We start from the raw sequence: 19,243 nt of genomic DNA, 5'->3' as shown, positions 1-19,243 counted from the left end.
GGGCTGTGCCAAAATGACAGCAAATTTTAACGCCTGCCACAAAATCCTCTGTGTTATTTGGGACAGGAAGAGCCTGATGAATGGGGGAGATGTTTAAATAAGTGTGTTTTGAGGGGGAAAATGAAATTATTTGTGGAGATTCCTTGGTTGTACTGAGGCAAAGTGGGTGTTGTTTTTAGGAGGCTCAGTGGGAGCTAATGGGAATGTGCAAAGTGTGAGCCACACTGGGAGGTTCTGAAAAGGATTTAAAAAAAAATCCAAGGGAATTTTGCATTATTTTATAGAAAGGAATGCTGTCAGCCTCCCTGGCCTCTGCCAGGGATTGTCCAGGCTCACCTTGAAGGATATTGCAGGAATGGAAGGGATTAGGATTGGGGCAAATTCACACTCTGCCCTTGGAACAGAGGCTGGAAAAATTGGGGTTTTTTCCCTTCAGGATGAGAACAGAGAAGGAGGAATGATAAAATCATGAGTGGGGTGGGAAGGGGAGGTGGCAGTTCCTGGTTCTGCTCCAAAAACCACAGAATTCTGGAATCATTTGGGTTGGAAGGAACCTCAAAACCCATCCAGTGCCATGGCAGGGACACCTTCCACTGTCCCAGGGTGCTTCCAACCCTGTCCAGCCTGGCCTGGGACACTGCCAGGGTGGGACAAAGGCCACCAGCATGGGCAGGGGGAGGTTTTTTGGGACTGCAGCTGAATGGAGGAGCTGCTGCATGAATCCAAACCTCTCTACCAAGCTCCATGGAAAAGAGCTTGGAGATCATTGAGTCCAACCAGCACCACCACCGTTGTCACCACCATTGTCACTGCCATGGTCACCACCATGGTCACCACCATTGTAATCACCTTTGTCACCACCGTGGTCACCACCATGGTCACCACCATTGTAATCACCTTTGTCACCACCGTGGTCACCACCATGGTCATCACCATTGTCACCACCATGATCACCACCATTGTCACCACCATTGTCACCACCATTGTCACCACCATGGTCACCACCATGATCACCACCATTGTCACCGCCATGGTCACCACCATGGTCACCACCATGATCACCACCATGATCACCACCATTGTCACCACTGTGATCACCACCATGGTCACCACCATTGTCACCACCATTGTCACCACCATGGTCACCACCATTGTCACCACCATGGTCACCACCATGATCACCACCATTGTCACCACTGTGATCACCACCATGGTCACCACCATGGTCACCGCCATGGTCACCACCATGGTCACCACCATGGTCACCACCATGGTCACCACCATGATCACCACCATTGTCACCACCATGATCACCACCATGATCACCACCATTGTCACCACCATGGTCACCACCATTGTCACCACCATGGTCACCACCATGGTCACCACCATTGTCACCACCGTTGTCACCGCCATGGTCACCACCATGGTCACCACCATTGTCACCACCATTGTCACCACCATGGTCACCACCACAATCACCACCATGGTCACCACCATGGTCACCACCGTTGTCACCACCATGGTCATCATCATTGTCACCACCACGATCACCACCGTTGTCACCACCATTGTCACCACCATTGTCACCACCATGGTCACCACCACAATCACCACCATGGTCACCACCATTGTCACCACCCTCAAATGCCACATCCACACATGTTTTGAGCACCTCCAGGGCTGGTGACTCCACCATTTCCTCATCATTTGATGGGTTTAAAATTTCCAACAAGAAATGGACCAAAAGGAGATGTTCAGCCATGAATGATGTTGCAGCAATCTGTGTTTCTCCCAAGTCGTTATGGGCAGATTTACAGATGAAGGGAATGAAACTCCTTGTCTGCTCGACCTGACAAATGTCACATTTAAGGAGATAAATCAAATCCCTGTGGTTTAGAGGCTTCTCTGCTTCTCTGGGGCTTTTGTTTCCTCTTGCAGAGAATTTTATTGCAGAATTTTATTTTTATAAAATCAAAATTTTATTTTATTCTCCCTCTCTGTAGTACCAGAGATGAGGTCAAGTCTGAGGAAATTAATACTGAGTGGAAAAGTTGGACAAATCTGAATAAAATATGAGGAAATCTGGTGATTATTATAGCACTGATTTATTTATGTATATATATATATAAAATATATAATAAAATATATATATATCACTAATACATGTGGTCCCTTCCAACTCAGAATATTCTGGGAGTATTGTATTATCTGAAGGAAATATTATGAAATCCAGTGATTATTTTCTTACTATTTTATATATATACACACGAGTATAAATTATATATATCACTAATATATATGGTCCTTTCCAACTCAGAATATTCTGGGAGTGTTGTATTAACTGAAGGAAATATTATGAAATCCAGTAATTATTATCCTACTGTTTAAATATACATTATAGAGTATAAATTATATATATGCATAATTGGGCCCTTCCAATTCAGAATATTCTGGAATTATGGTATTATCTGAAGGAAATATTGTGAAATCCAGTGGTGCCAGGGGAGGTTTAGGTTGGGAATCAGGGAAAATTCCTTCATGGAAAGGATTTTAAAGTCCTGCACAGTTGCTCTGGGCAGTGTGGAGTCCTCATCCCTGGAAGTGTCCAAAAGCAACCTGAATATTTGGTTTATTTGGTTTAATGGTGACCATGGTGCTGCTTGGTGGTTGGATTGATGATCTGAGAGGTCTTTTCCAGCTTGAACAATTCCATGATTTTGCATCCAGGATTTGGGAAAAACCCTTGAGTTGCAAAGGAACAACTCCCAGATAAGAGGACGGAGGGGTGGAGGGAAACCTTTGGTTTCTGATATCAGGAGAGTTAGAAAGGGGAGTGAAATCCTGAATTTTCCAGGAAAATTCTAGGAAATGCTGAGATTTCCTAGCCAGGCCAGGGAGATTGGAACATTCCCAGTTTTTCTGTCCATCCCAACGGAGAGTTTGTGTAAGCAGGGAGTGATTTAGGGCTGTTTATTACACTTGTGTAGCCTCTTAAAAAACTTCCAAACATCCCTCAGACACAACAACATTCCTTGGAGGGGTTTTGATGGACTGGCTGATTTCCTGAGGTCTCTCCCAATTTTCTGTGATTCCTGGAAAATCCCTGGGATTTATCCCTGTGTGATTTAGTTCCAAAGGCTGCCCTGCAGGTTGGGAATCAGGAAAAACACAGCAATTAAATGTGGAATTAACGGGAGGGGGGGAAGGGACGTGTTGCATTTAACTTCACACTCGTGATTTAAGTGCCAGAATTAAAATCATCAGCTCCCTGTGTGGTCTCCTTATTTGTAAGAATTCGAGTGACATTAAAATTGGATTAAAATGATCTTTTGCTTGAAGGACCAATATTAAAATCAAGGCAAGCTCTGAAGGAGGAGGGAAGGGGGTGATTTCCCTGAATTCCTCGTTGGCAGACAGGAATTGTGTGTTTATATGGATGTGCAACCATCCTCCTCCTCTTAAAAGCTTTCTCCTCACTGCAGCCACACTCCAGCATCCAACTCACCCTGATTTATCAATTATTTACACTCAGACTGTAATGCATTTAAACTTTGGGAAGGCAAAGGTAGATATTAGTGCTCCATTTCTGCCTGATAGGATCAGGGGAGCAGCAGCAGCCTAATGGAAGAGAATCAGGGAGCACTTGGGAGCTGCTGGCTCATCCCTGACAGTGATTTGTGTGTCTGCGGGATTTCAAGTGCACAGAGGCTTTCAAATGTGCCTGTTGCTTTTTCTTTGTCTGCCTGCAACCTGTGGGCCTGGATTTGATCACCCTGCCTGGGATCCATCTCTTCTCAATGCCATTTTGGTGTGAATCTCGGTGATTTTGATAAATGCACTCTGGATCTCTGGGGTTCCTGGGCTGGAGCTTTGTTCCACCCTGTGTGGTGTCTCCTGAGCCTCCTGCTTTTATCCCTTGTAAAGAAAAGTGACAAATCTCCCTGCCCTGTTGTCCAGCTGAGTAATAGAACTTCTCTTCTCTTCTCTTCTCTTCTCTTCTCTTCTCTTCTCTTCTCTTCTCTTCTCTTCTCTTCTCTTCTCTCCTCTCCTCTCCTCTCCTCTCCTCTCCTCTCCTCTCCTCTCCTCTCCTCTCCTCTCCTCTCCTCTCCTCTCCTCTCCTCTCCTCTCCTCTCCTCTCCTCTCCTCTCCTCTCCCTCTCCTCTCCTCTCCTCTCCTCTCCTCTCCTCTCCTCTCCTCTCCTCTCCTCTCCTCTCCTCTCCTCTCCTCTCCTCTCCTCTCCTCTCCTCTCTCCCAACTTCCATGAACTGTTGCTGTTGGGTTTTTAACTGTTTTTTCATTTTATTTTCTTTTAAATAATCCTGTTAGCTGGAAGAAGGGGAGGGAAAACTCCTAACTAACAGCTTTTTCCTGCATGGGAAGGGATTGGAGTCACACACCAATAAATAGGTAACTCTCCTCGCTGCCAACATTATTAGATTGCAGGAGACAGTAAATTCACAGATTCCCTCGTGAGTCACAAATGTCTTAAAAAAACCCACAAGTAATTATCTGAAATGGAGACAAGTTAATGTGGGTTTGTCTCTTCATGTCTTCTGATTCTTGTTCACGGTTAGAAGCCATGGAGTAATTAGCTTTTTTTTGCTAAAGTTATATTTATGTGTGTTAAATGTACAACAGCATAACTGGACCTGTAAACTGATATACTGACAGCCCTCTTGATTTTTTTTTTTTTTGTGTTACAAGGGATGCAAGAAGGGTTTTTAAATAATTGTGATAGCTTGAAGCGATGGGCAGTGTCTGTGCAGTAAATATCAGTGAATAAATGCACTTTTAACCTCTGCAATTTCGGAGCAGGAGGGAAGTGGTGCAGGAGGAGTGGCTGAATCTCAAAGGACAGAATTTGCCGTGGTGGTGGCAGCTTTTCTTCTGGGAAAGCAGCGCTGAAAAGGTTGGAGAAGTGGCAGAGTGCAGGAAGGGCTGCTCTGCCATCTGCTTTCTCCTGGCTCCACCCTGTGGCATCACCCTGCCAGTGGCACTGCCATTCCAAGGAATTCTGAGCGAACCTGGAGCCAAGTTTTGGTGCCAGTGCAGCATTTAGTGTTGGCTTTGGTAAGGGGTGAGGTGATAAACTGTGTTTTTCTGCTCCTGTCCCAGGCAGGAGCGGAAAATTCCAAAAATCCCAGTTTTGTTTGGAATTATCCATTCTTCTCCCTGTCTTTGTTGCTCAATGCTGTGTACCAAGAAAATGAATATTCAGGGATATTGGAACCTGAATTCAGATTTCCAGCCCTCCAGCCCAGCCTAGTTGCTGACATGATATATTTTAACACTTTCCCTTCAATTTTTAAATCAAACCCCTCCCGACTCTGTTGTGCAATTGCATTGTAAGCACAGAATATCATCATTAAAAATTGCATGTGTGGCAGTAGCCTCGGGATGAGGTGGAATTTCGACCTGGGAAGGACCAGGAAAATCTGGGTGAATTCACATCTCAAACAACACCAGAGATGTTCTGCAGTAAATGGAGATGGCAGGGAGCAGCAGCACCAGTGCATCGTTTAAATCCTATAAAAACACCAACTGGAGGGTTTTTTTGTGTGAAGCTTTTAGCTTTGAAATGGATTCCTGTCGCTGCTGCGTTTACACTTCCTTTTGGCAACCTGAGGAACTGTTTTTGCTGAGGGAAACAATGACATGCAGGATTGGGATGAGGATTGGGAGCCTTGGAGTGATTCCAGCAGCACTTCCACTCTTCTGGGGAAACAAAAATCATCCTGGTTGGAGAAATTTCATCTAAAAATAATTTGAACACTTGCCAAAGCCAATGGGTTCTGTCTGACAGGGCACAGAGTGAGCTTTGGGATTTAGGTGGAGGATTCAGGGAGGCTCAGGTGAGGCTTCTCTGGGAAACCTGTGGAGTGTTCCTAACCCTCCCAGCCAGGAATTCCTAATTCCCAAGATCCCATCCATCCCTGCCCTCTGGCAGTGGGAAGCCATTCCCTGTGTCCTGTCCCTCCATGCCTTGTCCCCAGTCCCTCTGCAGCTCTCCTGGAGCTCCTTCAGGCCCTGGCAGGAGCTCTGAGCTCTCCCTGCATCCTTCCCTTCTCCAGGGCAACATTCCCAGCTCTCCCAGCCTGTACTTTCCTTCTCCAGTTTCATTCTGATAATCAACTGGCATTTTTAGCCACCATTAATAGAGGAGGAAAGATAATCTTTACCTGGGAATTGAAATTCTCTCACTTCTCCCTGCCTTTTCCTTATCCCTACACAGGAATTAATTCCATTGTTCCAACTGCATCCCTTTAAAGGAGTCAGAAGTGTCTTGAAGGTCACATTCCTCCTTGAAACTAATGATGGTGTTTTTCCTAATCCCATTACAAGGCCCCTGGTATCATTAGATGGAACTGGTAGTGTTTAGCTTCATTTGATAAGCTGATGAAAGGGGGAGGAAAAAGCTCCCTGATGCAGAAAGGCACTCAGGCATCTGCTGGAATGGAACATGTTCACAAACACTCTAATCTGCTTAACAGTGGCATTTTGGTGCTGCACCTTTATAGAGAAGAATAAAAGGCAGAAGGGAGCAATCCTGATGGATGCTTAAAAAAGCTGGAATGCCTCACGCACAGCAGCTGTAAACAGTTGGAAATTTTTATTTTCTTTTTTTTTTTTTCCCCCAAGCCTGAAAATGGGAATCTTGTCTATGCTGTGAGCTCCCCCCTCTGGCATCACAGGATTTGGAATAACATCAAACACCCCGAAGCCTTACAGAAAGAGGTATTTCTGGAACAAGCTCAGGGCCACTTCCCTTGTTAAAATGTGATTTTCAGCCTCCAAAACCAGAGTGGCTGCCAGCACTGCTGCCACTTCCACCCGTTTGGGAAGGGGATGAATACAAAAACCGTGGGTATTGTGAGCTTGACAAAGAGGTTCTGCAGTTCTGCTGTCATTTCAAAGCCAGCAGTGGCCTTAAAGCTGGGCTTGAAATGGTGGCTGCTGGGTTGGTGTCAAAGGGGAAAGTGCCCTTTCATCAACCTCTTGGTGGCACTGGGTTTTTTCACACAGAAACCTCCATTTCTGCCCTGGAATTTCGCTGTTCTTTTGTAGGAACTCTTCATGCTACTAATTTTCTGGGCTGTGCCTCTCTTTTAGGTGCTTTGCCTCTGGGCCGTGGCTGGGAGTTCAGCTGGGGTTGGATCTTGGAGGTTTGGGTCAATTAGGAAATGCTAATTTGGGTTGGAAAGGGTCAGGGAAAGTGGTTGGTGTTGGGCTGGTGAGTGCCAGGGTGTTGAATCCGAAAAGGGTGAGATCTGAAAGTCAGTTCTGACATGCAGGAGATGAATTAGGAATGGAGAAAATGTAGGATTTTTTTAAATGCAGCAGCACAGCCTTTCCTGTGACATCTGCTTAAAAGCCTTTTGTAGCTAATGAGGCAACAACACTGAGTTTTACTGTAGCAGATTTCCCTTTTTACTCCTTTTTTTCTCCTTCCCATGCCTGACACTGGTTGGCAAATCACTTTTTGGGTGAAATCTCTTGTTACAGCAGCAGATTACAGAGAGGTGGGTGGAAGTTTCCTTGGAAGTTTCCCTGCTCATCCTTCTTTTCCTGAGTCACTCTGATGACGTTTTGAATCGATCTGGAAGAAGATGAAGCAACTGGTGGCTCTGTAGTTCTCTCACTCACTTTAATTAGCTTTCCCTGTCCTTCCACCATTTCTTTTCTCACTGTTTGCCATTCCAAGAGGCCTCTGCTCCCCAAATCTCTTGCTCAGCCTCTGAGCTAATCCCAGATGAAGCTTCCCTCAGGTTAGGATTTGAACCCAGAGGTGCACAAAATGCTTATTTTACAACCTTTTGGTGTAAATCATCCTCTGATGGATCCCACAGGGCTGTGTGTGGCTGCTGGACAGCCCTGCAGGGAAGGGCAGGATGCACCCCCTGATCACAAAATCCACAAATGTCTTGGAATCAGAGACAGGAATCCTCCTGGCTGATGAGAATAAATCTTAACTCAGTTTTAAAATGGGGCATAAAACTGGCAAAGACACTCTGTTGAGTTTTTCCAGTGGTTCTAGCAGGTCTGTAGGTCATAAATGTGCAAATCCAATTAATCATCAGGGATGGAATTAATCAGGGAGGAGCCCAGCCCTTGACTTGGTCCCTGGGAGCATCATGGGTGGCTCAGAGCTGGATTTCAGCCCTCTGGCTGCTCTCAGGAGCCTTTGGCACCAAAGCCCTTTGCAGACACACTAAATTCACTCCTGCTGACCAAGTTTGTGTACTTCTGACTGCTGCTAATTGATGGGCTGCACCCTGGAGGGGAGTAAATCTCAGCAAGTGGGATTTATGAGGACCCTTCTGTTTGTTTGGCAGCACGAGGCTTTTCCCAGGGATGAATGGAGCGAGCAGGGAGAGCTGACACACTGAAAAATGTTCCATCCTATTTCTCCCCCGGAATCCTGCACTTTTCAGAGCCATAAACGTGTAATTCCTGGCGTGTTTGGGATGAGGGCTGGGAGATGTGCAGGTGTTTCCTCCGGGAAAGATCTCCAGGTATTTTTGTTCTCGTGTGCTGCAGGGATATCACATGGCTTTGTCAAGTGCCTGATTAAGTTTGACATTTGAAAATAGAACTTCACGCCGCAATAAGTACTGTACTTGTGAGTATTTAATTAAGATGTTTAGTTCCTGTCAAGGTTGGTAGTTTCTCTTTCCTGTTAAGGGCAATACGTCTTCCAACTGCTGAAATTTCAGAAACCTGTACTTAACCTTTCCTCGTCATTCCCATTTACATAGAAATCTGATTAACAACTTTTTAAAGTTCAGAAGCTGCAGCTAAATGCAATTAAGGCCCTGGTGGAGTCTGTTATTAAGAGCTGGCATTTAATGAAGACTGAGGGCACACTACTGTTCCCATCCACACTGGAGCAGGATGTCTTAAGCAATTAGCTGAAGGCATGGAACACACAAAGTGTGCTGTATTACCCAGCAGTGAACATAGCTGGTATTTCAGCAACATGCTGGAATTTCCTCTTTTTTTTCCTTCTTCTTTTTTCTTTTTTTTCTTCTTTTTTTTTCTTTTTTTTCCTTTTTTTTCCCTTTCTTTTTCCTTTTTTTCTTTTTTTTTTTTTTTCTTTTTTTTCTTTTTTTTTCTTTTTTTTTTTTAGTATTTTTCCCCTCTCTTTGCTGCATTTTGTGTGACAGTTTGAGGTGGGTTCAGCACAGCCCTGGTTTTGCTGTGCATTAGGATTCTCCCTGTGCAAGGTGGGTGTGCAGAAAGCACTAAACATCAGCGCAGGGATCCTCTTCCTTTGTGACAGAAAAATGTTTAGCTTCACTTCAGTTACAAATACAAATTCCCAGCTCCGTTCTTCCCCACCTCCAAATTGTGCAGAGCCACTGAAGCTTAGCTAAATTATAATTGCAGAGCAGAAATCTGCTCTCAATTACCTGTTCAACTCTTCCACTCCTCCTTGACCTTTGGATGTGCTGCAGGAACAGAAGTCCAGTCAGACTGAGAGGGAGATTTCATCCTTCAGGGAAATGCTTTCTTTGGTGCCATCCATGGAGCAGATGGTAATTACACCTTCCTGATGGAGGTCATTGTTTTGGTCCATTTTAGGGTGCATTTGGCTCCTTCCTGGGTTGTATTTATTTCACCAACTTATCACTCATTTCAGGAGGATCATGTGATAAAGAGATACATGGAACAGAATTGTGGAATGGTGGAATGGTTTGGGTTAGAAAGGAGTTGAAAAATCATTTTATGCCACTCCAGCCATGGGCAGGGATATCTTCCACCATCCCAGTTTGCTCCAAGCTCTGTCCAACCTGGCCTTGGACATTCCAGGGATCCAGGGGGAATTCTTCTCTGGGAATTCCATCCCAGCCCCTCCCCACCCTCCCAGCCAGGAATTTTTCCCTAATATCCCATCTAAATCTCCCCTCCTTGTGTGTGAAAAGTGCAGCCATAATACATAAAACCACACAAATCCACAGACACAAAGATGTTTTTTATTTAGCCATCAAACACTCGCAGCAATTACAAGTTACCACCCCGGAGCTGACTGGCTTTACTTGTCAGAAATTAAGAAAGGATTTCATTTTCTTCTCTTTGTTTTGTCTTTTGTTTGGGTGCCAAGAGCCCTGATACCAGCAATGAGGAAGTGGCCTCGTTACTGGGATCGTTTCTGCCACTGTAATCTGTATTTGCACAACAGCTGAGGTGCCTGGAGAAAAATAAATGCTGTCCATTTGGTTTATGACCCAGTTAGTCAAATTGACTATCGAGTGCTTAAATAAATTTGTCATCAGTGTTTGTTTCTCTCGTGTTGAAAGAAAGAAAGAAAGAAATAAACCAGCAGAACTACTGGGGGAAATGGAAAAAGAAAAAAGAAAGACAGCTCAGATATCCCAGTCCAGGGCAGGGAGTTGGAATAGGATGAAATTTAAGGTCCTTTCCAAAACCATTCCATGATCCAACACACACCACATTTCGCCCAGAACTGCAGCAGGAACAATAAAACCCTTAAAAATTTTTCAGCAATATGAACACCGAAAATCCTGGCAGCACTTTGCCTCCAAAAACAGCCTCCAGTTCTCCTTCCTCACTGCACTGAGACATTCCTGGTGTTCTCCCAGTGTTGTTGGCTCAATTTATTTATTCTCTGAGTCTGGACAGTCCCAGTTTCCCACTTGTTCTGCTCTCACCATCCTCGTGGAGGATTTTAATAAGTCTCATATTTCAGTGGTAGCAGTTGTGGTTTTCTCCTGTGCTTATTAAAAGCCACAGCAAGACAGAACCTGAAAATCCACTTGAAAGGCAAGAAAACCCCAGATTTTTAATAAAAATATCCACTTGAAAGCAAAGAAAACCCACATTTAAATGTGTCCATTTAAATCCTTACACTGGGCACTTGTTTTACTGAGTCAGAGTTCCTTTCTTGGGAGCTGCTGGGGCAGTTGGGGTGAAAATGGGGATTTTCGAGCAGTTTGGAGGATTATTCCCTCCCTTCCTTCCTCCCTCACATTCCCAGATCTGCAGGAATTTCCAATGACCATTGCTAAGAGTGGAGAACTGATAGCATCACCTGCAGAGTTCTGGGAGGTTTCTAACTCCTTCCCAAAAATAAAAAGCAAAAGGAATTCTTCTCGTGCAGTAGTGGAATCGTGAGGTGCCTTGAAAGAATTAATTCTGGAAGGGATTTGATTGCTTTGTTTCAGCTAAATGAACTGGAGGAGCAACAAGAAGATTAGCTGAAGGAGGTTGAGCAGCATTACAGGGTGTTCACAGCCCCTAAAAATTATTTTTTTTTGCTTTCAGCCCTCCCCTGTTGCTCCCCCTTTGGTGTGTTTACCCCATGTGTGCTCAGCCCATGTTCTCCACGTGCTAAAAACTGACACAGGAAGCTCAGAGCTCTCAGAATTCAATTAACTGCTCCTCTTTTTTTTACTCAAATTCCACAATTCCTGCAGCTTTTTAATTATCGAGGCTTTTGATACAGCAAATTACTGAGTAATTAGCTCTAGACTGTTGTTTTGTAAAGCTTTTCTTGCCTGGTTCTGGCACTCTGTGAGCAGTTCTCCTTCTCCAGAGCCTGGAATGAGGGAACAGTTTGGGTTGGAAAGGATCTGAAAGGTTCCAACCCCAACTCCATCCTCAGGAATGATGTCTCATCCCTATATTTACAATAAATGCACATCCCAGCAGTGAATCCAACTAGAATTCCCAGCTTTTTCCTTTCAGGATTCACTGGCAGTTGCTTTCCTTGCCTCTGGAATCACCTGGAGATCAGCATTTCAGGAGTGTTGTGACTTTCCTCAGTGTTTGTTGTTCCCACTGAACCCTGGGGTGGAGGATAATTTGAATTTGCTGTTTGAATCTGTTTTTTACCAGCTTTCCTCGCTGCAATCCCATCAGGAAATCTCTCTCGTGCTTTGCAGTCTCCAGCTGCTGATTCCTCCTGCTTGATCCAAATAAAATGTTTTTTTGCAAAGTTTTCTCAGAGGCTGGGAGAGCTCAGGAGGAGCTCACAGGGTTTCTCCCCCTGCCCAGGCTACCAAAGCATTAAACTGAAAATAAACCTGCTGTCAGTGGCTGCTGCTGACCCCAAAATGCCACACCATCCTCAGATACACCCTGAGGGTCATTCCTGTTGGATTTTTGCCTCTTCCACTTCTCTCAGAGCTTTCAGTTGGAGTTTCATTCCCAGTGGGTGCCAAGGACAGGCCTGGCTGAGAGGTTCACACTGGCACAAAACCCTTCTCCAAACAAACCTCAGCAGCAGCTGGTTTTATTGATTTATTTATCTATTTTTGATTTATTTTTTATTTCCTGGATCAGCTGGAAATGGTCCCTACAGGTGCTGAGTTCCAGTGGTGATGATTCCTCCATGCAAGAGCCTCAGAGGTGGCACTGGGTGGCTTTAAGCTGAAGGAGGGCAGGGAGGGATGGGATTTTGGGAAGGAATTCGTGGCTGGGATGGAATTCCCAGAGAAGCTGTGGTTGCCCCTGGATCCCTGGGATGGCCAAGGCCAGGCTGGATGGGGTTTGGAGCAAACTGGGACAGTGGAAGATGTCCCTGGGGTTAGAACTGGATGAATTTTCAGGTCCTTTCCAGCCCCAAATCATTCTGGAAATGCTGCAGCAGCTTTATGAACATCCCCAGGTGACACAGAGCTCTTGGGATCTCCCCAGCTGCCCCCTGTGTAAAACAGGATTTTGTGGAATTCATTCCCTTTGGACAGAGGCTCTGTGCTTTGGGAAGGCATCCAGTCCTGACTGGGGGGAAAGAGGAATTGGTGACAGCAAATTGTCACCTTTGGTGGCTCTGGTTAATTGTCACCTTTGATATCTGTGGTTAATTGTCACCTTTGATATCTGTGCTTAATTGTGCTCTGGAATTTTGTGCTTAACTCTTCATCCCAGCCTGTCCAGCTTCAGCATTCAGCCTTTGGGGTTTTTTACAGAAGGCTTTTTACACAAAGCTCTGCTTTTTACAGCCATTTCCAATGAGCTAATTAATACCCATTAGCTTTAATATCCCCAAATTTTCTGGAGTCAGCTTTACACAGTAATCCCATAGATCATGACTTCCTTTCTTTTCTGTAGAAGTAGAAATTTTCCTCTGCTGACATTGAAATCCTCACAGTACATTGATTCTATTATTGAAAATAGTAATAAAAAGCATTAACAGCAGACGTGATTTTCTGTGTTCACTTCATCACTTACCATTTTTCTCCCAAAACGTTATAATTTATAAACCTTCTGTAGTAATTTTCCGTAGGAAAAACTCACTTTTCCATGTGAGCCAGGAAAAGTTCAAGTCTGTTCTTAAATCTGAGGATTTAAGATTTTTGGGATCTTGTAAACTCCATTGTCGGTGATTTTTTCATTTCTAGCTGAACATTGTCATTGCATTTCTCTGTAGACTTTTGTTATTTTGGCTTTTGTCACATCTTTGGTGGATGTAAATCTTTATTTCATTCTGTTTCAAGCTAGATTTGTCACCATCACAAGAATACTTTAACCAGGATTTTTCCATCTGGTAGAAATCCATGTTGCTGGATATGAATTCTATTATTCCCCCTTGATTCTTTTTTAATAGAATCTTCTGTCATCTGTTCTTTGATATTATCCCTGATCAATAGGAGGTGCAGAGGCCACTAATTACCTGGGCTTCTCATTCACCCTGAAAAATTGGTGGTGTGATGTTGCTTTGCCTTGGATTTTCTGGATTTCTATACTTGGATTTTCCCAAGTATGGAAAGGATGATGAAAATCAGGGGTGATGGTGTGGAGTTTGAAGCTGTGGTTTGGGGAGGGAGCAGAGTTCAGAATTCAGAATATCTGAGGCTGTGAAACACCAATTCAGATTTTCATTTCTGGAACAGGATTTATTCAGAGCTCAGCCCTTCTATCTAAAACCTCAGGAGGGGTATAAAAATGGAATTATTTCAGCTGTCACCCTGGCCAGGTGGGTTTCACCACCCACACTTTGTTCAGGTCAATCTTGGGCACGATAAGGGATAAATTCTCATCCTGGGAAGGCAAATGTGGGTTCAGAGTGTCACAGGAGCAGATTTGTTCTCATGCCACTTCAGGACAGAACAGAATGTCACCAACCCAGTGTGACAGACAGGCCACACACCCTGCCCTGACGTGCAATGTAAAAATTCAATTACCCCTCCAAATCCATAAATACTGCTTTTTTAATAAAACCCTATTAATTTTCATTGCCCAACAGCAGTTGGACAAAGCTCTGTTCTGCTTTCTGGCCATTATTTGTGTGACTGATGCAGAAACACCCCGAGGATGGCAGAATTCAGCCACAGAGCACAAACTCCAAATCCTTGTCCAGATGAATGGGATGCTGCAAACTTTCCAGTCCTTCATCCATCTCTCTCTATAGCCACGTGATTAATGTCTAACGAGGTTTTTGATTGATGCCTCAGCAACTCCTAATCAGGTGGTGTGGGACCAAATCAGGAAATCCTTTACTTGGTACTGCAGGAAAACTCCTTTTGCTTACACAGGCAGGAAATGTCTGGTTTTTCTTTGCTTTTAAGGTGATATTTTTATTAAAAATCTGGGGTTTTTCTTGCCTTTCAAGTGGATTTTCAGGTTCTGGCTTGCTGTGGCTTTTAATAAGCACAGGAGAAAACCACAACTCCTAGCACTGAAATATGAGACTTATTAAAATCCTTCATGAGGACGGTGAGAGCAGAACAAGTGGGAAACTGGGACTGTCCAGACTCAGAGAATAAATAAATTGAGGCCAACAACACTGGGGGAGCACCAGGAATGTCTCAGGGCAGTGAGGAAGGAGAACTGGAGGCTGTTTTTGGAGGCAAAGTGCTGCCAGGATTTTCAGTGTTGATATTGCTGAAAATTTTTAAGGGTTTTATTGTTCCTGCTGCAGTTCTGGGCCAAATGTGGTGTGTGTTGGATCATGGAATGGTTTTGGAAAGGATCTTAAATTTCATCTCATTCCATCTCCCTGCCATGGCAGGGACATTTTCCACTGTCCCAGTTTGCTCCAAGCCCTGTCCAGCCTGGCCTTGGCCATCCCAGGGATCCAGGGACAGCCACAGCTTCTCTGGGAATTCCATCCCAGCCAGCAATTCCTAATTCCCAAGATCCCATCCATCCCTGCCCTCTGGCACTGGGAAGCCATTCCCTGTGTCCTGTCCCTCCATGCCTTGTCCCCAGTCCCTCTGCAGCTCTCCTGGAGCTCCTTCAGGCCCTGGCAGGAGCTCTGAGCTCTCCCTGCATCCTTCCCTTCTCCAGGGCAACATTCCCAGCTCTCCCAGCCTGTATTTTCCTTCTCAATTCCAGTTTCATTCTGATAATCAATTGCCATTTTTAGCTGCCATTAATAGAGGAGGAAAGAGAATCTTTACCTGGCAGGAGCTCTGAGCTCTTCCTGGATCCTCTCTCTGTCCCCCTTGGCTGTGTCCTGTCACTGCTCAGCCACATTTCCAGTTAATTCCTTCATCCTGAAGAATTTGTGGAATTGTTGAATTCAGGGCACTGGAGCAGAACAGGTTTTGATCTGCCTGGCCCAGTTTCTGCTCTGCCTCAGTTTTTTAATTGAAAAATGAACTCCCAGTTGCTGTTTTCCTCTTCTTGGAAGTGTCCAAGGCCAGGCTGGACAGGGCTTGGAGCATCCTGGGACAGTGGGAGGTGTCCCTGCCATGGCTGGGGTGACATTGGATGAGCTTTAAGGTCCTTTTCAACCCAAACCATTCTGGAATTCAGTGAATTTTGAAGATAATACCAAAACCAGCTTTCACTGTTTTTATAGCTTGTGACTTTTTCAGCGTCTTGTATCCAACCATCTTCCCCTGCCTATCTGATAAATAGTTTAATATAGTAAATTAACAATAAATCAACCATTTTCTCTTATTTTTCCCCAATCTATGCCATTTTCTGAATATCTCCCAGCAAACTGATCTGGTTCTCTGTATCTCCTGTTACCCACAAGGCTAATTCATTCTGCTCCCAGCTCAAATCTCACTTGGCTCATTGTAATCCTGGAGCCAAGCAGTGGATTTCACACTTAATATTCCCTCCTCCTGGATACAAAGTGACACCAGGATCGTGGAATCCATCATAAAGAGGTTTCATCCGTAATGGAAGAACAAATTGCTTAATGTTTTTCTCTGGTTTTTTTTTTTTTTTTTGAAACTTGATTAAGTTTGAGGGTTTAATTAGATTTTTGTGGCGATTTTCGGGTTGTTAATTTAAGTGGAGAAGATGAAATGCAAATAGATGAATACAAACGGGTTGGGTAAATGAGCGTCAAAAATTAGCAGAGTGATTATTTTTACCAATAAACACGGATTTTCAAAGCTTGTGCTCAGGTAAAGCTTTAATTGAGATGCTTCAGGAGTGGAATTTTCTGTGTGTTTGTATTTTTATTTTTTTTTTTTCCCTTTTCCACAGCCATCCCAAATTGTTTCTAATTAGGGGCATGATTCCATTTGCCAGGATATTTATTCCTGTGTAATTCATTTCAACTTAGGCAGCGCAGGAGTGATGAATTCTTTTCATTACACACAGCTCTCTTTGATGGGCTCTGACTGGCTAATTATTCACGTGGAACACATTCCCAACAGCTTCCAAGGAGGTAGAATTCCCTGAAAAGAAACACTGACTTTTGGAATTTGGGATTTCTTTTCATCTTCAGACACGAGGAAAATCAAATAGCATCGTTTGGGGTCTGGTTTTTACTTCTGGTTTTACTTCTGCACCTTAAATAAAAGCAAATATGAGGCTGCAAATGTTTCACAGAGGAGACCCTGGTGTCACAAAGGGAGTCCCCAACCCCTCAGTGAGTGATTTGGGATTGGAAAAATCGATCCTAAAATCCACTGGCAGCTGTGGGAATTCATATTTTCAATGGTGAAAGAAGCATGGTTGGTTTGGGAGCTGTTAAAGGGCAATTTTTGCAGCTTTCCCAGGGTATTTTCCATCATAATCACCTCCAGCACATCATGGATGTTTCCTGTTTCTCCATAGAAATATGTAGGAAGCATTTAAGCGTATAAATGCATTTATAAACCAAGGTATTTCAACTGCACAGCTCACTACTACGAATTTCCAAGCATTAATTAAGTTTATAATCAGTGTATAAAGCTCAGCCAAACCTCACCCACCCTCTCCCCATGGCTGCCATGGATGGAATCACTTTTGGGAACTTTTTCCAAGTTCCTTTTGGGACCATCAGGGGCTCAGGGCACCCTGGGACAGTGGAAGGTGTTCCTGCCATGGCAAGGGTGGCACTGGATGGTTTTTAAGGTTCCTTCCAACCCAAACCATCCTAAGCAATATAAAAGAACTTTTTCCAAAGCAGAGCCACTCCTTGGTATCCCATTTCCAAAAATAAAGCTGTGTTTCTGTTCATTAGAATTTCTGTGAGTTTTATTGGTTGTATCTTATCATGATCATGGAGAGCAGGACTAAATTCTTTTGTGTCATCTATTCCAGTTTCTTCCTGGGCTAATCATAGCAAGAAAATAATTTGTGATCTTTAAAAATTATTCTGTCAAGGGTAGAATTTCTCCTGGAACTCTTCTGCATGATAACTTTCAGTTGGCTTTTTACTGAGAATGTTTTATAATTTACAGGAGAGTTTTTGGATGATTTTGTGTTCCCTTCCTCCTTTCATAACTTCTCCTCAGTGACAACTTGAACCCACAAGGGTGTGAAAAAAAATCCCTGAGAGACAGAGATTGTTCTGGTGCCAGATTGATTCTCTGGGGTGATCTCAGCCTGATGATCAGGGCTGTCCTGGTTTTGGGGTGAACACTGAGATCCTTCTGGGTGCACTGGGAAGGAAGAACCTGAGCTCCTGACACGCTGAATATGACAGGAAATATTTCATTTATATCCTGACCCCAGCCACAAAACCCCTAAAAACCCCAGCATCCCAGTGCCTGCTAATTCCAGCTGTTTGATCCCAGCTGCTGAGCTCTCTTCCTTCTCCCAGATGCTGCTGACAGAGTACCTGGACATGAAGAACACTCGCACAGCCTCGGAGCCCTCAGCCCAGCTCAGCTACGCCAGCTCCGGCCGCGAGTTCGCCGCCTTCTTCGCCAAGAAGAAACCCCAGCGACCCAAAAACCCTCTCTTCAAGTAAGTGCTGGGGGTTTGAAGCTGAGCCTGAGCTGCCTTAGGTCCCTCAGTGCTGCTGCTAATGGCAGTTTGACAGTGGGAGAGGTGTGGAAGTGCTGGGGTGAGGATTGAACTGCTGGGAGAAGATCTGTTGTGGATTCAGCGCTGGGTTTTAGAGCTGAGCTCTTCCCAGGGCTCATTCCAGGATGGGAATCCCATTACAGGAGCTGCTGCAAAGCTTGGGCTGATCCATTGTGCCTCTCTTTGTCCATGGAAAATTCAGGAGATGTTCAAGGGAGTGATAAAGGGCGCTGGACAAAGGGAATTAAGATAACTGTGTAATTACTGCATAGACTAAGCAGTTAATCCTGTCACTAACTCCTTTAATTCAGCGGTCAGGGTGGAAAGAATTAAGTGGTTGGGAGGAGAGTGTAAGAGAGAGAGAGGATGAGAGAGGCTGGGTGGCCGAGGGAAGGATTTGGGAGAGTAAATTTGTGCAGGAATAAGGAGTGAGGAGTTGCTGAGCAGCGCTGGTGGGAGAGGAGATTCACACCTGGATTTGGGGAAGCTGTGCTGGAATTTTCTTCTTTTCCACTGCCCACCTGGGCTGGCCATTCTCTTGGGCCTCTTGAGTGTTTTTGGGAGGACCAAAAGGTGCTGTTTTGGCAGCAGGTCTCCCAGTGATGTGTTCACACAGCATCTGAGATCCCAGTTAGAAATCCAAGTCTTCCCAGGATGATCTCTGCATGAACCTCCTGTTATTAAAATTTAAATGTTGCCTCCTTCCCTTGTCAACCCATAATTATTACCCTCCACCCTTTTTTTAATCACTCCCATGGCTGTTTTGGGCTGAGAATTCCACCTGGAATTTCCCCTGACCTGCAGGACGGATACTAGAGCAAAACAGGGCTGCTTACACTCTGTTCCTGGCTGTACAAGTTTGGGGTTTGAGAGCTGAGTTTGGGATTTAAGTCTGAGAAACGAGGATGCTGTCCCACCTGGAGCAGATTGAGGCTGAGCAGAGTTTGTCAGAGAGGGGAGGTGGCTGGAATTGCTCCAAGGGAAGGTGACTCACCTGGTGGCAGCAGCATCTCTCCCCTGTCCTGTCCTGTCCTGTCACCGAGCAGTGTGACAGCAGCACTTAGTGGGATCTCTGATTTGG

At 44.6% G+C, this 19,243-nt stretch overlaps 1 protein-coding gene across 3 annotated transcripts in view; it reads left to right on the top strand.

The window, feature by feature from the left end:
- EXOC4 (exocyst complex component 4) overlaps positions 1 to 19,243 on the top strand; it is a 318,206-nt gene that overhangs the window by 63,666 nt on the left and 235,297 nt on the right. For all 3 annotated transcript variants that reach the window (XR_014856419.1, XR_014856420.1, XM_085081950.1), the window contains exon 8: positions 17,957 to 18,102. Coding sequence is in view for 1 of the 3 variants with exons in the window: in XM_085081950.1 (XP_084938076.1) it covers positions 17,957 to 18,102 (146 nt within the window). In the remaining 2 variants the exon portion in view is untranslated. The remainder of the gene's footprint in view (positions 1 to 17,956; positions 18,103 to 19,243) is intronic.

The sequence above is a fragment of the Lichenostomus cassidix genome, chromosome 1Aa (genome assembly GCF_008360975.1).
Source record: "Lichenostomus cassidix isolate B80296 chromosome 1Aa, HeHo_3.0, whole genome shotgun sequence".
In the NCBI taxonomy this organism is placed as follows: domain Eukaryota; kingdom Metazoa; phylum Chordata; class Aves; order Passeriformes; family Meliphagidae; genus Lichenostomus; species Lichenostomus cassidix.
Note: the sequence above shows the minus strand (reverse complement) of the source record. Positions and strands in the feature narration are given on the sequence as shown.